At 29.1% G+C, this 19,897-nt stretch overlaps 2 protein-coding genes across 2 annotated transcripts in view; one reads left to right on the top strand and one right to left on the bottom strand.

Annotated features, from left to right (window-relative positions):
* Window positions 1–16,841, top strand: part of LOC114122564 (dorsal-ventral patterning protein Sog) — a 26,243-nt gene extending 9,402 nt beyond the window's left edge. Inside the window, exons 2-15 of the mRNA XM_050197151.1 lie at window positions 1,680–1,783; window positions 4,571–4,703; window positions 7,956–8,003; window positions 9,138–9,361; window positions 9,423–9,577; window positions 12,035–12,242; window positions 12,331–12,557; window positions 13,357–13,451; window positions 13,533–13,819; window positions 13,931–14,176; window positions 14,245–14,527; window positions 15,223–15,356; window positions 15,424–15,744; window positions 16,077–16,841. Coding sequence (XP_050053108.1) covers window positions 1,680–1,783; window positions 4,571–4,703; window positions 7,956–8,003; window positions 9,138–9,361; window positions 9,423–9,577; window positions 12,035–12,242; window positions 12,331–12,557; window positions 13,357–13,451; window positions 13,533–13,819; window positions 13,931–14,176; window positions 14,245–14,527; window positions 15,223–15,356; window positions 15,424–15,744; window positions 16,077–16,187 — 2,576 coding nt within the window. The 3' untranslated portion in view covers window positions 16,188–16,841. The remainder of the gene's footprint in view (window positions 1–1,679; window positions 1,784–4,570; window positions 4,704–7,955; window positions 8,004–9,137; window positions 9,362–9,422; window positions 9,578–12,034; window positions 12,243–12,330; window positions 12,558–13,356; window positions 13,452–13,532; window positions 13,820–13,930; window positions 14,177–14,244; window positions 14,528–15,222; window positions 15,357–15,423; window positions 15,745–16,076) is intronic.
* LOC114122555 (sister chromatid cohesion protein DCC1) lies at window positions 15,892–19,897 on the bottom strand. Its single transcript, XM_027985236.2, has 9 exons — window positions 19,565–19,897; window positions 19,333–19,503; window positions 18,487–18,646; window positions 18,201–18,426; window positions 17,910–18,107; window positions 17,457–17,582; window positions 17,207–17,384; window positions 17,037–17,149; window positions 15,892–16,207 (listed from the first exon to the last, which is right to left on the bottom strand). The coding sequence occupies exons 1-8, from the start codon at window positions 19,582–19,584 to the stop codon at window positions 17,041–17,043; spliced, it is 1,188 nt and encodes a 395-aa protein (XP_027841037.2). The 5' UTR covers window positions 19,585–19,897; the 3' UTR covers window positions 15,892–16,207; window positions 17,037–17,040.

Below are 19,897 nucleotides of genomic sequence, written 5' to 3'. Positions count from 1 at the left end.
ACATCGAGGTACTATAATTAAGTATATTATATTCTAACAACAAAAGAATTGAATTTGAATTGACTTGCCTAAACGATTCGTCTGCAATACAAGTTATAACAAATAGTATTATTATACACCTATATTGAATATAGATGTAGAAATACAAACATAACAGGCAACGCCGTAGACCATGCACATGATATGTGTTGTGTTTGATACACAATAATATACATTTATTTTTATTGATCTCTTCTACTCCTTCGGTAGCAGAGACCATTACTATAATATATAATTTATTACTCGTTACGAACGCCATATAATAGATTATAAAATGTAATGGTGTAATAAATTATGTTTTCAATTAATACAGGTAGTTGGGTTTAATTAATAATATACTGCACAAAAGTAGGATTAACTCAATCGAAGAAAAGGATTTGTATAGCTAAGGAAAAACAAATTTACCGAATAAAGGTATAAGGATAAAACCGTGGCAATGAAACCGTTTGCGTTTCTCTTTGTCCAAACTTCGGAGCCTTAGGGTTTGTTTGACTATTTATTTTGGGGTACTATTTAACTACAGTTAAAAAAAGTTATAGAATAATTATTCAATCACGATTTTTAATTATAGATTAATTACATAAGAAAATGTTTATAAAACTAAACTAAAAATATATTTCATCATGGGTATATATGTATATATAATGCTATTATATACTTTAAATAATCGATTAAAAGATATATCATTTTAATTCATAACTTAAGAATAATTTGTTACACGTTTGAAAATATATAATATTTACCTATATAAAATATATGTTCACGAAAACTTGAAGTGCCACTCGTCTGTTTATATAAATGTTGGTACCTATTCTATTATTTCTATTTTTTTCTACATTAAATTCATCTTTATAAAAATATGATTTATATTTTATTTTTGATTTAGTTTTCCTGAATTAAATAATTTTTTTCAATAATGAAGTTTTTTGATACGGATAAAGAGGTAATCGGTCAAAATTTCTGTTTTAGAAAAGGTTCGAAATTTTAAGAATAAAAAATAGAAAAAAATATAATAGTACAATATATAATGTATAAATTTTTTTAAATTTTATTAAAACAAAAATTAATATTAATTATATTTTATTATATAATATATACTTAGTAGTATCTATTTAATTATAAATGAAAGTTGAATAGAATATTTTGTGTTTTTGGTCTTTTTACCCGACCACAAAAACTGAAACTGGACTTTTTGTCCAACTTTTTTAAAATGGACTTTTCAGCTTATATTTCTTATTTTGTTGAATGAGCTATGAATAACACTGGATAACAAGAAATAATGGTCCACCTATTTATTATATTATGTATTATTATGTATATGTATTGAAAAATGTCGTACCTTCAACAGTTAGGTACAAAGAAAAATCTTACTAAGTTTATAGTATAATTTAAGTAAATTTTACTGTTTATTAAATCAAAGTGGATACTATATGCATAGATAATACTAAGAATAGTGATTAACAAAACATTTATATAATATTAAGTTCATATTACGTAAAGTGTATACCCACCCAACTCCAAAATATATTTGCAAATGATACAATATATTACTCTATAATAGAATTGTTATTTTTTTTAACAATTTGATTTTGTCAATATTTTGTTTTATTTATTTATTTTTTTTTTTTTGTTACTTTCAGAATGTCAGTTTGGCAAACAGCTCAAAGAAATCGGGTCCGTTTGGTTCGCGGACTTGGGGCCACCTTTCGGTGTCATGTACTGTATAAAATGCGAATGCGTTCAGGTAAGTGTGCGACACTTATTATATAGTATTATTATAATAACAACAACAACAACAACAACAAGAGCATAGCAATAACGCGCGCATGTACCTATATATACAATAACTACATGGCATATAGTGTCACCGGCATAAATCTCCGTGTATGAAAATAATCACGTTTTCGTATATATACCTACGGATTTTTTTTTTTTTTTTGTTACACTGAGGTATTTATTTTATTATTATTATCGTCCTCATTACATTATGAAAAAAAATAATAATAAAATAAAATAAAATAAAATAAATAAATACCTCTGTACACGGTGTACGTGTCGCGTTTATAATAATGTACCGGTGCGGTGCAGAATACATAATGTACCTTACCTATATCGGCACCTGCAAACATTAATGTATTATTCACATCATAGAGTGATTATAATATGGTGTGGCGGCGGCGTCACCGTATAGTGTGCGTGTGTGTGTGTTTGTGCATATTATATTATATATTGTGTAAATTATAAATTATTATTATTATTATTATTCGTTACATTGTTTTGGCGATGGAATGAGGTTGTGTGGGGGCCCCCGAGGGCGGGCGCGGCGTACCTATACATAATAATAATAATATGCGTTTAGGAAAAAGGCAGACGGCTTTTCGGGATGTCCGCCGCGACGGACCGCTTGGCGCAGATTATTCTAATTATGCGCTCGCGTATCGCGTCTGCCGCCGTCGTTCAATTATTGTGTGTCGCGCGCGCGCGTCCAAACAATCGACGAGATCGGATTCACGCATTCCATCGTCGCGCGACGGCTGAGGAGAACAATCGATCGAAGCCGCCGCCGCCGCCGCCGCCGATATAGAAAGCTGATGTTCGTGAATAACGACGACGACGACGACGACGACGATATATGTATAAAAAAAATAAATAAAAAAAAAAGAAGAAGAAATATATACGCACACATTGCACACGCGCGCGCATTATTACACGCGTCGTCGTGACTGTCATCGCGCGCGCATAAAATATATTTACGGTAAAAAAAAAAATAAAATAAATAAAAAAGTACGACGTGGACAGTACTATGTGTGTGCGAGAGAGAAAAATTCCGTTAAAAAACCGCACACAAGAAGAACCGCCGGCCGAGGTGTATAACACATAATATATAATATTATATAGATCCCGCACGAATACTGCACGCGAGAGACTTTTAACGCTTTTGACGCGGACGGCGGACGTTTGGTTTTTGGACAAACTCCTGTGCCCACTGTACGGTACTCGACCGGGCCTCGCCCGCGTTTTATATAAAGTCATCGATTTCAGTTAATATTTCGTTACAGGTCAATACAGGTAGCTGTTACCACTACACAGGTTAGTGGTGCCAGCTAAACGTCATACGTGTTTATACGTGTGAATATAATATAAGCCGCGTACACCGTTGAGAAGATATCGTATGTATGTGTGTGTGTGTGTGTATACATAATAATATTGTGTAAAGGAAAGACCGACGACCGTTACGATGTATGTATGTAATAATAATTTCGCTAATTTAAAAAAAGAAGCTCATGACACGCACACTCGCCGCATACTTTATGTCCGAGTCACATTTTTGTATATTATCCATAATAATAATAATAATATAGCTGTAGAATATTTGTTTATTCGTGCCCGGTTTTAAAACAAATCATCGGATCTCGCGCGTACGTTTTTAATAGATGTTTACAATAATTATCTGCGGGCATTATAATATATATAAATGCGCTATTATGCCAGAAGTTCGTGTTCCTATTAGATACCAGCCGATTTACATGTTATGTAAGTAGGTTTAGTAGCAGGTATAAGTGCTAAGTAATAAGCAATAACCGACGGGGAAACGAGCACATAATATATACATATACATATATATGATTATTATGATTATGTTATATTATATATATATTAATAACAGAAAACGTAAAATTATAATAATTTATTTTTGTTTTTCTTTCCTGTGTTCCACAATATAGAGTACAATATTTGCAATCCATATCCTAGTCATGTGTTTTTTAAATTACTATAGTACAGCACGAACAATAGAATAAAATATATTTTATACACTGCAATAGTGCAGTACACACGGTATATTCAATAAAGGCCTGCAGTATTCTGTAGTATAACCACATGCAGGCTATACTCTTTAAGTGCTATAATATTAAAATGTCAACTACTCGATTTCTCGATGTTTTCAACTAAATATTAATAAAAAAACCTATAATATTATAATCCTTACAACTCGACGACGGTAAATATGTATTTTGAATACGCATTTGTCAGTATTGGCAAAACAACAATAATTAGTATTACGAAATAACCTTCAGACAAGTATGATATTATAATTAAATTTATTAGGTATTATTATTTCATCATACTGATTTTCGGCAAAATAGTTATTTACACACAATATTCTTAATGTATATACATTATACAATGAATGATATGACTGAAGAATGAATTAATTTGAAAAACCGTTTTTTTTTTTTTGGAAAATTGTATGATTGCTGGTGTCTTGGTGGTACATAGTAAAAGAAACACGAAAATCATATTATTTATTTTTGTATTATGAATAATACAACAATATATAGTTATAAACCTATTATACCTATAGCTGTAAAGATCCGAATCCCGATTAATATCTGGCGTACAATATTATATTTATATACATTAATGCATTATACATAATACATAAAAACTACATCCTATAATTAAATTATATTTGTATCAATAAAATAAATTATGAAACCCGTAATTATCTATCATTTTACACATTATTCAGGTTCAAAAGAAAAGAAGAATTATTGGCCGGGTGCAATGTCGGAACATAAAACATGATTGCCCTAAACCCAATTGTGAAGAACCCATATTATTGCCAGGAAAGTGTTGCAAATCATGCCCAGGAGAAGATGCCAGTAAGATATTTCATTTGTACTTAATTTCATAACATGTTACATATTATATTATATTGAACGCATTTGGAATTCAATGAGCATTTGTTGGAATATTAAAGAAAATAATTAAGTGCATAGATCTAACGTATTTTATAATATTATTTAAATCGAATAGTAGTAGGTATATAGTAGACGGCAGATAGTAAATTGTTTGTTCTGCCTTTTGCGTATAATTTAAAGTACTTAAGACATGTTATGCTTAAAAATAAGTGTAAAGTCGATGATAATAAAAATCACCATAAAACATACATTATGTGATTAATGTCGATTTGCATGGATTTATTTTGTTTCAATCAGATTTTATGGGTTTGTTTTTTGTAGTAATCCAACCTATAATTAGTACAAATATCATTACTTAATATTCAACTTAAAAAGTAATAAAATAATAATCAATATAAATGTATGAACATGTATTGCCATACGACTATATCATTATATGAATTGTATAAATGTTTAGGAACCTATATAAATTAAAACCGGCAACATTTATTTTTTTTTATTATTATTTTAAAATAATAGGTACTAATAAGTAATAATAGTTATCTGAAATAATTTGAAATTAAATCGATTTCTTATATAGTTTAAATTGTCGACGACAACATTCCAAAAATATTTTATTCTGAATTCCAATATAGAATGCTGTTTATTGATAGAAATTTCTATTGTTGAATTATGTTTCAAGGAAGGGATGCATATATTATTGGATTTATAATGCACTAACGTACAATTAGCATTGTTTGGCATGTTAACAGATAATGTGACATTTTTTTTTCTATCCATTTCGATTAAACCATTTCTAATGAACGACCTTCGTGGATAAATAAATAAGAATAATATGGCACAATAATGTGACAATTATGATTATAAATGTATAAGAAAAAATGCAACAATTTGAAAAACGTGTTCTGCATAATACCTATTACTTATGTTTTCTAGATTACTATTGCTGTGGCCATTAGGTCATGGCTCAAAACGCCATATTGGTAAAATGATAAGAGCAGATTTTAATTGGTATTTTATAAAAACCTGGAAGTATAATATGTGTAATACTGGTATTCGTAAAAATATAATATAGTGTAATAACTGTATTGGCTTAAGTATTGAAGCATTATTATATACAGCCTTACAATGTGATAGAGAAGCATTCCATAAAACGTATTATGAAATAACCTGGAATAAGTATAAAAATGCATCTTTTATTTAATTTTCAATTCCGATGTTGTCTATAGTATGTATGTTACACAAATATACAATACGTGTTATTGTCACTATTGACGTTAAAAAGTACGAATACCTATAGTATAAATACATAAATAATTAAATAATCTTCGTTTGTCATTCGTATATTTTCAGTATACTTCCAAAAATATTATTACATCTATTATTATAGATACTTATATAGTGGAGGCTTGATGTTAAATACTCAACAATAATTATTATTAGAGTCAGGTCTTAGGGACCAAAAACAATAAATAAAATAATTGCAAATTTCAAAATCAATAAATAATATTTTATGAACTTAATTTATAATACATACTATAATATTATGATGGATAGGTAGTTTAATCCGAAGAACTCAAATATTGAATTTAATTGTTCTTGATTTCGTTTCCAATGGCTTATAGAAGTGAGAATACAAAGAAAATGTTGGACAAATTATTTGTTTAATTTATGTCATTGATCACATATTTACGAAATCCATACTAATATGATTTATGTTAAATATTTAAAGTAACATTACATAAGGTTTTTATTAAACCTTCAAAAGTTCTAAGTATACTTAGATAATTAATGAAGATTATGCAAAACGTATTCAGCACTTAAATAAACGATAATAATTTACCAACCCTTTTAAAATATAAGTGAGTTAACAAAATACTTGTTCTTATTTTATATCTTTACTCTATACATCATTCTGGCATAGGTTTTATGAAAAATGTAAGAAGTGAAGTCATTATTATATATTATGTAAGACATACATTACCAAAAATTACCTTTGTACTCAAAAAGGAAATAGTAATTGTTTTTCATACTTAATTATTTTTACTAGTTTACTACATAGTTTAAATTATTTATCATTTTAAGTACTCAAATTATAATATCATTTACAAATGTATAATCTATTTAGGTATTAAGTAGGTATTTATTAGGTTTTAATAATTATACCTATTTTATATTTGATCAGTTTCGTATTTGCGTATTTACCTATACTAAACATTATTTTAAAGTAAATATTAATTTTTTTTATACAAAGTAGGTATAAACTACATGTACAAATTAAATATATTTTTTTTTTGTCGCTAAATCTAATAAATAATTAAATTGAGTTAGTAAATATTATGTACTTAGTACGTTTAAGGGCACAATAAAAACTAATAACAATTTTCAATAGTTTAATTATCGCCTACGTAAGTAAATATCACAATATTAGCTTTTCAAACAAATTAAATTGAAATGTGTTAATTTATTACGATTAAAGAATATTTAAATTATCAAAATTATTAAGATTTTATTATTAAATAATAGAATAACATTTTTAAATAACACAATTGTTTAATAATTTTATAATTAAATTAATTTTACCATAATAAAAATGATAGCATGTATAAACATTGTTCATATGATGGGTATACAAACGAATTCACAAAATTCATTTGAATGATTACAAATTGTAATAATAAGAATTTATTGTTTACTTTTAGACTTTAGTCAACAGAATTTAGCTTTTTGTGTGGGTACCGAATTTTGTTTTTCAATAAAATAATATAATATTACCTTCATTTTTGGAGGACTTGATTAATGCATATATAATGTCCGAATGTAGCTAGTTTCCCTTATATATAATATTCTCGATACGCTATACTACCGCTATATACCTACTCCCTATGACGTTCCAAATGACGACGAAAATAGTCTGGCGTGCGCAAATACTTTGGCAATATATAGACGAACAGACGGGCCGCCACCAAGGTTTAATGCGGATTATATATACATGAATATAAAACTCTTATACATAATATGATATATATAATAGGTATATACTTACTATACTTGCTTTTATATATTATATCAAATGTATGTCGAGATCATTGTAGTAAAACTTGGCCATAGATGTATTATGATTGTCCTTAAATTTGAATGTTCTGCTGTTGTTTTTGAACCTTGCGTCATTTATATAAATATATAAAACAAAATATTTATCGTTGGTTTCAGAGGACTTTGTACAAGATCCACCAGATGAAGAAGAAAAGAGCATGAAACGTATGTATGACTTATTTATCCACGTACAATATTACTATATTAGCTAAAGCACCTGCAATATAATAACCATAATCATCAGTTGTTTGAATCACAATTGCTGAATTTTGAGCAAACTAAATTAATATTTATTATTTAAATATAACTTCCTTCGATTAAAATGAAAATCACGTTTTTTAAGTGATAAATATAAAATACGATTAGGTAGTATATAGTACCTATTTAAAAATAATCGCAAAAATTTGGATGGTTGTACATCAACAAAAAATATCTATAGAAAACTTAATTCGTCTATATGTAATATGTTATAAGTAGGTATACCAACTCTAATAGTCCACTTTTAAAATTTTACTGTATCCTGTTCTATAAGCAGCCAGCAGATAATAATAGCTAATTATTCAATTAATAAATTAAAATAGATTTATGATAACTCATCAATTAACATAAGGTAGATCGAAATCGGTTATATTTTGTATTCGATTTTTATGGAAAAATTTAATAGGTGCAGGTTTTGAAAACAATTTATATTTGCCTTGTGGTTTAAACACGTCGGCGCCACCACACAATACGATAAATCGTATAGAGTGTAAAGTGTAGTACCTACGTCAGTTGTCTGATAATATGCTTCCCAGATAATATGAAGATAAAATATTTGAACGATCATCCAAAGAATATTTAAAAACTACGAAACGTATTCAACTATATAATCCCTAAAAGAATAGGTTGACAGGTAGTAATATATATAGCAACTGGATTTCAAGAATGCCAAGTGCGATGTGAATATATACTTTATACATAATAATTATAATAAGACAAACAAATATGTTATCTATATATGTACAAGATACAAATAAGGCTACAGCATAATATGAAAACAGTTAACGAATGGGTTAGATTCTTGTAGGCAAATACTAATAATTTAGCCTACCTATATAAAAAAAATGGAACCATAGAACAGTAATAAAATATAATCATATAAACGTTTTAATAAAACTAATATATTATTATGTATTATGTCCAGTATTTTCATTTAGTTTATCAACCAACATACACTAGACATATTACTGTACACTATAATAATTGCAAATTCAATAAATGTATTCTTATATTTATATATATTATTACGTACCTATATAGATTTCGCTGCAGTATTGACTGGCCAATCGACAAAATCAAATAATGAGCTTAGGAAAATGGATTTTCCACCAACTTCAATGCAAGAAATGGGATTAGACTATGTAGCAACCGGACGTTTTACATTCTACAGAAAACATTTATATTTTTCATTTTATACCAACAAACCTAACAGGCCAAAAATGGTGCAGTTCATTGACACGAATGGCAACATAATTGAAGAAATTGTAAGTTCTAAATTTTGATCTGTCAAGGCTGTAAAAAATAAATCTAATCGTTTTGTTTTAGGCCTTGCTAACGGGCACCTCTTACCAGAATCTGACGAACAAAATATGCGGAGTCTGGAGACGAGTATCCAAAGACTACAAGCGCTTATTACGCGAAGAAAAAATATCTGTATCACTAGTTTGGGACACGGCTATTATCGGTGGCTCTCTTTATAGGTAAGCTAATTACGATACAGTCATAATGTTATAAACCTACCTATCAGCATAGCCGTAGCGTAATGAATTTATATGGGGGGGGGGGGCTATGGCTTCCTAAGTCTCCACCATTCTACGCCTATGCATATCAGTTATCCATAGCCCTGTGTAATTACAATAATATAGCCAATAAAAAATGAAATTTATTCTGTTGATACACACTTAAGAATAACAATTTTTAGGGATCTATTTGTTATTTTTGTGTTATACCTCAACTGAAGTACCTACTTATACATACATTATGATACATACTATAATAGTCTATAACAGGGTTGTAAACTTGCGGCTCTTATCATAGTTACCAGATGCGACTCGCTTCCTTTTTATAAATTCAAAATTATTATGAATCCACATTTTTTTGCTATAATTTATAAACAGTTATTTAATTACATAAAATATAAATATAAATATTTTGGTTCTTGTAATTATTGTATTAATTCATGTGGCTCAGGAACAAAATATTCACGTTGGCCACCCCTGGTCTATAATATCGGTAATCGGTCAAAATGTCCGTTTTAAAAAAAGTTAGACAAAAAGTACGGTTTCAGCTTTTATTATCGGACAATAAGACATAGTATATTTTTAGTGTCTGACAAAAAGTCCGAAAATACAAAATACTCTATTATATTTTCATTTATAACTATATATAATATATATATAGTTATAATTCATTTATAAATATTACCTTGTAACTTTATAAGGTAATTATTGATTTTTTCGTCCAGAATCCAAAATAATGTATAGTATATAATATAACTTATAGTTATACTTAATCGCATTTACTGATAATATAGTGCGTTTTTAATCATACATAATATACATAAAATATAAAAATTCAATTAGGGTCTTTTGCGTTAAAAATATTCTTTGAATTTTTTTTTAATTTTTATCACTAATAAACAAAATATTGTTAATTTATCATAAAACACATCAATTTTTGACATCGATTTTTATAAAAATCATGGATCATAAATCATTTTTAAAAAAGTCGGCATGAGGGTACCGCTCTGCTGTACATTAGAGGGTGGGGTGGACCTCGGATTAGGGTAGGTTAAATTTGAATGCAATGATAGGTATCATTGTATACAAAAAACGATTCTGAACGGAGATGATTTGTCAGTCTAGAATATTTAACATTAGATATAAATACAAACAATTTTATGAATTTTGAACTACAAAATAATTTGCAAATATTCATGATTTTGACGAATTTTTGCCAACATTTTAACTTCAAATGCTAATAAAAAAAAATTGTGCCCATGTATTCTTATAATTTTTTAATCACTATAAGAATAACATATGAGGAACTTTGTATAAAATGTTTAAGTATTTTGATTGGGCCAAAAAAATTTTATCGACACTTCAAAAAAAAATTTCAGAAAAATTGAAAAATTCAGTTGTCTATAAATAATAGCTCAAAAAAACTCAAAATATTTTGAAAATTAAATCATGAAAAGAAAATTCCAATCTAAATAACTGGTAAAATGTTACTTATACTTTTTGAATAATAACAAATATATAAAATCGTTTGAAGATAAATCGTTATCATTATGCGATTTCGTAAAAATTTAAAATTCAAACGCACTTAAAATTTTTCCTATAATGATGCTTCGAGTTTTCTCTAAAGCTACTTGAAGAAAAACCTATGGAAAACTTAGTGTTGTATTTTTAATTCTTAGTTATAAACACAAAACATTTTATGATTTTTCAATTTAAAATGTCAAAGTTTTCGACAGATTTCGTAAAAATTTGAAGTATAAAAGCTCATAAAAAAAAATTGTGACTAACGATTTTTAATTTTTTTTAGCTACAATAAGAACAATTCATAAGGAACCTTGTATTAAATTTTCAAGTTTATTTAGTTATCCAAAATTTTTTTACCGACACTTCAAAAAAAGTCGAAAATTTAACTGTATATAGATAACACTAACATAAATATTTGGTGAAAATTTCAAGTCTTTACAGTGATTAGTTTTTGAATTACAACCATATAAAAAAATCGATTCGGTCGAAAACTGGTTTTGCGTAAAAATTCCCGTTTTTCCGTCATTTTTTTTTTGTTCTTCTCGATTTTTTTGAAAACTGTTGGAAAATGTTTACTTTTTACCTCTATAATGCACCAAGGATATTCAATTTTCCATCGGAAACCACCTCCGAAGTTTGAAATTGAAGCGTTATTCCGACTAGTTATGCTGTACACAGACACAAAAACAAAAAAAAAACACACATCATTGTAAAATCAATACATTCATCACTCCGTTCAGAATCTAAAACGATTTGGAGTAAACGAGGGTTAAATAGCCCCCCTCTCACCAACATTGGTAAATTGGTTACACGAACTTACACATATACGAACCTAAACTATAATAACATATATTTTGTAGTTTGTACTACGTATTATTAATAAAGTTAGCGTAGGTTTAGAGCGCTGGACACGGAGGCATTCAGCTCGCTTCTCACGGGTGACGCCCGAGATTCCGGTGGTACGAGCATTGTGTCCATATCGACCATATCACCGTCCATACACGTACAAATCATGTTCAATGGCCCGTTCGCCAGTCAAGACAGCGGATTGTTTCTAGTCAAATTGAAATACATCGGAAACGAACGCGCCATTATAGAAGAGGTATGTGCACTTAAATATTCGACCTAAAGACCTGAAACATAATATACTATGATGTTACAATCTTCTGGTTTTGAAACTATGATTGCAGACCATAAGAGTGGACAAGCTCACAAACGGTACGATCGTCATCGAATTACGATCGCCAGTCACGTTTTCCGACCTCAACGCGTTGTCCAAACTAGATGTCGTCGTCACTTTGGAAGCCAAACAGTCGAGTTTCAAGTTGCAGGGAGTCGTGGTACCACGAGTGTTCTGTGACCTCTACCAGACACTAGTCGCATCCAACGGCAATCAAATTGACTTAAAAAAAGACAGGTGTGTATAGTGAAATGTTATGCCTAACTTACAAACTTACAATCGATGATCGCCATGTGGAGGACGTTTGTGAATTATTGCGCGGTATCCATAAAATGCATTCGTGCGTTGCACGAAATTTAATTCGCGTCACCGTGTGAACGCACTAGTATAAAAACCAAACACACGATAATTTTAAAAATACTCTTGGCATTGCATTGTGATCAATTTGGCAAAACACGGAAAAGACACACTTCCTCTGAAAGGGAAACTATATAATTTAATTATTTATATATTATACGGCTCGTCGTCTTCGACGAAACTATTATATACCAATACATTTTGAACGAAATGAAAGTTGTAAACTGTATAATGGGTTGACCGTACGTGTGAATGACCTCGTGTCACTTAAATTATTCACGTGGATGACTGAAAATAGTGCAATTGGTCGCTAATGATAGTTCTATCTTATAATCGTACTGTTTACCAGTCGTTCACCCGAGTAAGTGTCTCGGCGTACAACACGCACATTTTCAAAGAGAAAAAGTGAAAACGTTAGTAAATATTTACAATATTTAAGTCGTGAAATTTCGCTCAAATATAATATTATATAAATATGCCATTAACAATAAAGTTCATATACTATATGATTCAAATCGTCTACATTGTTACTCTGTTTTCTACGCAACGACCGACGGCGGCGGCTAAGAGATGTTCTACGATTACGCTCGGAAATAAATTATTCGCTTAGCTGTTATAACTATCTGGCGTGGTTCCGATTGTTTTGAATAATGCTCTTGTTTTTAATGCGTTTTGGCAGGACCTGTGGCGCGGCTTGGGCGTTTATTAATAAGGACGGAGCGTTGGAATATCGTGTTAAATTTGACAATAACGCAGTCACTGAGTTGGCTATTGGTAAGGTTACAAAAATAGATGCACTCGATTTAACGCAATCCCATTAAACACGATCATTTAATTTTCCCCTGCGTTGAGCAGTTTCTAGCGAGCCCCGAGTGTCGGCTCTCGATATATCCGAGACTATAGTCCAAAACTGGAGCAACGGGACAGTGTCCACCGTGGGCCCAGTACACCTGGAACAGCTGTACGCCGAGGAGTTGAACTTGTTCAGTGCGTCGTCCGGCTTTAAAAATCGATTTCTGTGGAGGCCGGTGGCTGATGCTAGAGACACGTCAGGCGCGATGCTTCTGTCCAGCCCCGACGAACGGTCGATGGTCGGCATGTTGTGGATCACCGTAGATCCCGACTGTACGCTGCAATACGAAGTGAGCTCATTTTATTGTATAATGTCATTAATATTCTATTTGCTCATCCGTGCGACTGTGCAATACTGCAGCCAGCTATACATATATAATCACGATAAAACTAATCAACAGGTCGTTCTCTCCGGTTCAAACGTTAAAAATCGAATCTTTGAACTGTACATCGAAGACTCGCCGCTTTTACTTCCCGGGGCACCGGTGTACAAAAGACTTCTCGAGGAGTTTGAGGGACCGACGCTCGAAGGGTACACTATCGGCTTAGGTCAAGAAGAACTATTACGACTAAACGTAAACATCGTGCACGTGGACCTGTGGGATCCGAAACTGGGACAATCCATACTAAAAACCGAATGGAAACATGTTAGTTATTTTGTTGAGTAAATGAAATTGTCTCTTTATTTACTTACTCGACGTTTTATTATTATCAGGTTAATGTTCCTGCAGTTTGTTATACTCGAGACGCGGGCGATAACGATTCAAACAATATACTTATGAATGACGACGAATCAGACCATCCACGTACGTCGCACTTGAGTTGTTTACATGGTCAAAAATATTATCAACATGGTGCTCAATGGACATCTACAGTTGACGAATGTTTCATGTGTAATTGTCATTATGGTAGGGCAATATGTGATCTTATAATTTGTCCAGTAGTTCAATGTCCAGTGCCTTCGGCCAAACCAGGAATGTGTTGTCCAACGTGTGAAGGTAAATGTTAAATACTTGAATCTCAAGTTGAGATGAAGTTAGCGCAAGCATTTTTAAGGGGTCTTAATCGTACTCGTTTTCAATTTAGAGTATTGTCACAGCCGCGCGCGTTGTCTCCTCTTTATAGGTACGTACAGTGTAGCAATTTTCGTTAAGCAGAACCAATTTTATGTTGTTAGCTTTTTACTTTTCGGTACCCAATGTTACTTATTAGACTACATATTATTAAAGTGAATTTATTTACATAAATAATCAAAAATTAGAAGTAAGCACATTGTAGATGGTTTTCACTTGGTTTTATGTGATACCTATTTTTATTTTTGAACGAGTTATAACTGTGATTATTTTTAAATTATAATACTTTACATTCACTCCGCCTCATAATCCGCCTAAAAATTTAAATATCGTAAAATTTAACGTATAAATATGGGTAACAATGACGTTTAATGGTCTTACCTTTAGGTTTGATTGTATAGTTCAATTCACTTTAATATTAAATTAAACAGCATAAAATTGGTTCTACTGAACGCAAATTTCCTTCGTTGTACGTTTGTAAGACGAAGACAACTAATCCCGGTAAAATATCTTAAAGAATTTTTCAATACAATAAATAATAATATAGGTTTTGATGTACAAAAATGCGAGTGCTGTAAAACTGTTTATTATACGACTGTTCATACTTATTTTTTTATTAGATAACGTATTTGAAAATCAAAATAATTCGACAAACTCTTGCTTGTTAGCTGGACAGCAATTTCAAGCTGGCAGTAGCTGGCATCCATACTTACCTCCAAATGGTTTTGACACTTGTACACTATGTCATTGTAATGTTAGTAATTCAAAAATGTTAAAAAAAAATTAATTTTAACACTTTTATCGATTTAAATGTGTTCTAGAACACATCGTTAAAAATAAAGTGTCAACGGATGGATTGTCCACCATTGGAATGTGACCAAAGAGTGGCTATCAGGCCAACAAAACGTTCCTGTTGTAAGGTTTGTCCGTCCACTTTGCAAACTACTTCTAAACCAACAGGTCCGCTTGTTCAACTAGCCCAGGGCGACCAACAAGTCAACAGCGAGAGTGGTTCAGATATAGAAGTATTAACTAATGGAGGTTGCAGTTATCCTGTTGGAGGACCATATGAGAATGGTCAAGAATGGCATCCCAAAATATACTCGCATGGTGAAGTTAAATGCATCAATTGTAAATGCAAAGTATGTAATAAAAATTGCACTATACTTAATATAATCATAAATTTTAAAATTTTAATAAATTTATTTATTATAAAATATCAAAATATTATTGTTCAGACTCGCATATTTCAGATAACCTATAACTAATAAGTAATAACTATATGTATATATTATAAATTATAAAGATTATTTTAATACATCAAATCATTATTAACACATTAATCAACATTATTTTATTTTGTTTAATTGTAATGTGTTTAAAGTTGAATTAAATTAAATTAATGCTGTTTTTGTATTTTAGCTTTGAATAAAACTATGTATTACTGCAGTGTTTAATGATAATTTTTTTTCAGGATGGAAAAGTGAGATGTGACCGTAAAAAATGTCCAAAATGGTCTTCGTGCTCAGATCCCTGTTGCAAATCTGTTTGTCGAAGACATAAACGTCAACTATTTAATTTTTAAATATAAACAACACATTGTTCCTGAAAAAAAAAATAAGTGTAATAAAGAATAGGTACAGAATAATATTACAAACTTTTATATACAATAATGATGAGACTCATCAAATAAGCAGTCTTATACTTATGATAATTAATATATTATTGTTTACCGAAATCCATAGACTGATATACATAATATATATATTATTTTTCTTTTAATGGGTAGCTGATATTATGTAATTGTCAGTATTAATATTAAATGTAATTGTAAACATTTAAAAAAAATATTAACTTACTGTAATAATGTAAATATGTATTTTTTTTTAAATTTTAAATTATAAAATTGTTGGCTGTCGTGATAAGTAATTTTTGTTCTCTTATTGAATTTCAGTAAGTCAAAAACATATTAATATTTTATTAAAAACTTGTTTTTAAATGTGTACATTTTTTTTTATACATATATAGATATATCTTAAAATTAATATTTATTTACTTTATGTTGTTTTACTTTAGACAGAATTTTTTTTAAGTTAAATTTAATGCATGTATATTATATACAGTGTTATTGCTAAATCAATCTGAAGTTTTTAAATGAATTAAGACAACGAAAAACTCATATGAATATTATGTTACCGTGACAACAATAAATATATTTTAAAAAGATTATTTTTTTTATGATACAATATGAATAATACAGTCGAATCTCAATAACTCAAATTTCAAGGGAGGTTATTTAATTTGACCTATATATTTTTTGAGTCACAAATACTGCACTAAGTGTTTAGGAATTCCCTAGGGACAAAAAAATTTGATTTATCGAAGTTCGAGATAACGAGACTCGACTGTATATAATTGTTTAAATTCATTTTACCTGATTACTTTGTACTATGTTTTGAACAATAAAATCGCACACCATCCACATTAGTAGCTCTAGTATACTTGGCTAACAGGTTGTTTACATTTAACTTATCAGTAGATAATTTCCTATAAAAACAATATTTTTAATATAATTTAAACAACTCAGTTATCTTTAAATAATACTCGAGAAATGGTTGAATTTCATTTAATGTCCATTTACTTCTGACTTGAAATAAGTATTGAAATCTATCGATTATATCATCAGGTAAGTCTTGTTCATTAAAATAACAAATTGTCTGTGGATGACTGGATTGATCAACAAGAACTGTACCATCTAATTGTTTCAAATTAGTAGTCATTCCTGGAGAAACACAATTCCACATGATAAGACATATAACATTAAAATATATATAGTATACAATTAGAAATTAACCTTCTGGTACACTTCCTTGCCAGGCAGTCTTAAAATCAGTTAAATTAAATTTGTCACATGGACGCAAAAGTCCAACAGCCATAAATCTACACACTTTGTCTTCAATTAATGATCTATGTGTTTGACCTAAAAAAAATATAAAATACAAAATATTTAATACACAAATTAATACACAAATTATATCTCATATGAGTACGTATTTCAAGTTGGAATAACATTGTATGAATGTCAGCAAAAATAAACTTGATTTACACATAAAAATATAAAACAATTTGAATACTTTAAAGCAGCGGTTTTCAATCTTTTTATATTCGCGGGTCACCTACACAGTTTGAACATTTTTAAGTACCACCAGATCATTTTTTTTTTTTTTTTGCTTATTAATAATGTAAAAAAATAATAATCAAAAACCTTTTTAAAAGAATGAAAAACGTTAATAATTAATATACTTACTTAAATTTGATGATACACACCAAGTACTATATTGATCAATAATGTGTTGCAATATTACCGGAGGCAATAGTTCACCAAGAATATTAAGAGTTTCGTCCATTGGTATTGTATTATAAGGCCATGACTGTTCATCAATCAAATTTAATAAAAATGATAAAGCTCTACACTCATAATCAAACTCTAGTACTCTCCAATTACCTGGAATAAATAATGATTAAAATGAATGATTCATAGTTAATCTTAATTATAGATTTTATTTGTCACTTGAATTATAATTTTTGTTTTTATTACCATCAATTTGGAATGCACCCATTTCTTTGAGAGCATCTTTTAATTGATCATCACTAGCTTGTATTATGGCTGATAAATGCTCAAACGTATACATTTCATTGGATGCCAATACTTCTTTTTCTAGTTCTGATCCTTTGTAACTACACTTTTCTAGTAAATTTCTCAATTTTTTAAGACGTGGTTTACAAGGTTTTACTTCAAAATATGTATGGAATATACCAACTACCTACAGTAATTAATTTATAAATATCCATTATAACATCACCAGTTTTACAAAATAAATTACTTTTCTGTTAGTAAGTTCTGTGTTGTTAGTATCTTCATCTGGAAATGTTAATTCAGGAAGTAATAAAATTGAATTTGATGTTTCAGCTTCTTTAACATCATAGGTCTTAGCCTTGGTACATAATACAGCAGATTCATTATGATCTCCTTTGAATACCACCCTGTAATAATACAAAATAAGTAAGACAAAGGTATCTAGGTAATAATGCCAAATAGAGCTGTTTAATAATTAATAATAAATGAATTTGAAAAGAACATTAAAGTTCTACCTACACAATAAATTATGGTGACTCATAATAACATAGCATCTAAAACTGTATAAGCAAAAGAACAATATATTAACTGTATGCCAATAAGTTGTAATACAAACCTGGAATTAAACTATTATGTAATTTATAAGTGTTTCTATAAAAAAGTTAGGTTTTGATTCAAATTAATCCATTAAAAATTTAAAAATATTAAACATACGGTATAAAATATAAAAGGGAATTACAAATTTACCTTAATAATTTTATATTATAGTAGATAAACAATATTTATTTTAATGTTATTTGGTAAGTTACAGTTTAAAATAAAATAGTAGGTAAACAATGATTAAAATAATAAATTTAGATTACAATAATTAGTATGCTTAATGCTTATAATATGATGGGATTAAAATGGTATGAAATTCATAGATACACACTATTTTATTGATAATTTAAGTTATTTATCAGTAAAAATACAAGTATCTCTTGATCTAAAACCATTTAAACACTATCAAAGTATATTATATTGTTGAATACTATAAGGACTTATAAAGAGGGAAATAAAAAAAGTTATTAATATAGGTATTTATTAATCATACGTTTGACCACATTTAAGATCTGATAAAATGTGTTCATCCAGTTGCAACAATTTGTAGTTTTCAAACTTCTCTCCAAAATAAATAGGTTGTACATTTGGTTTAAGATCATTTTCCGAAAGTTTTGCATGCTCTATAACTTTCTTTACATCTTCAGCAGTCCTTACATAGTTACTGATAAACATAATACATTATTATTTTATCAATTAGTTGGTAAATTATTTCTAGTGCTTACCTTATTTCGTTTTGAGACATTTTTATAAAAACTTAATTTAATTACGATAAAAATATAATATACACTTAATGTCTGTAATGTGCATGTAATAATAATTAAACTAATTGTAATGAACTATTAAGTTGGACTAGACAAAAAATATATTATAAAAAAGTAAACAGAATACACAAATTAAGATATAGGTAGGTACTTAATATTTATTTAGGTTCCTGACAGAATAATATTATTACACTTCTAAGTTATAATGTAAATCGTGAATACGTTATAGATTCATTTAATTTGATGGTAGGTAAATACTAGTAAATACTAAATAGTAAATAATGCAAGTTCTGA

This window comes from Aphis gossypii, chromosome 1 (genome assembly GCF_020184175.1).
Source record: "Aphis gossypii isolate Hap1 chromosome 1, ASM2018417v2, whole genome shotgun sequence".
NCBI classification, from domain to species: Eukaryota; Metazoa; Arthropoda; class Insecta; order Hemiptera; family Aphididae; genus Aphis; species Aphis gossypii.
The sequence above is the reverse complement of the archived record's forward strand: the minus strand, read 5'-3'. Positions and strand labels throughout refer to the sequence as shown.

Excerpts from the sequence above, each read along its gene's own strand:
- LOC114122555 (XM_027985236.2), bottom strand. The coding sequence starts at position 19,584 with ATGTCTCAAAACGAAATAAG. Across the intron at positions 18,108-18,200 it reads GGGTGCATTCCAAATTGATG|GTAATTGGAGAGTACTAGAG; the intron begins GTAATAAAAACA and ends TATTTATTCCAG. Across the intron at positions 17,150-17,206 it reads GAAATTCAACCATTTCTCGA|GAAATTATCTACTGATAAGT; the intron begins GTATTATTTAAA and ends TTGTTTTTATAG.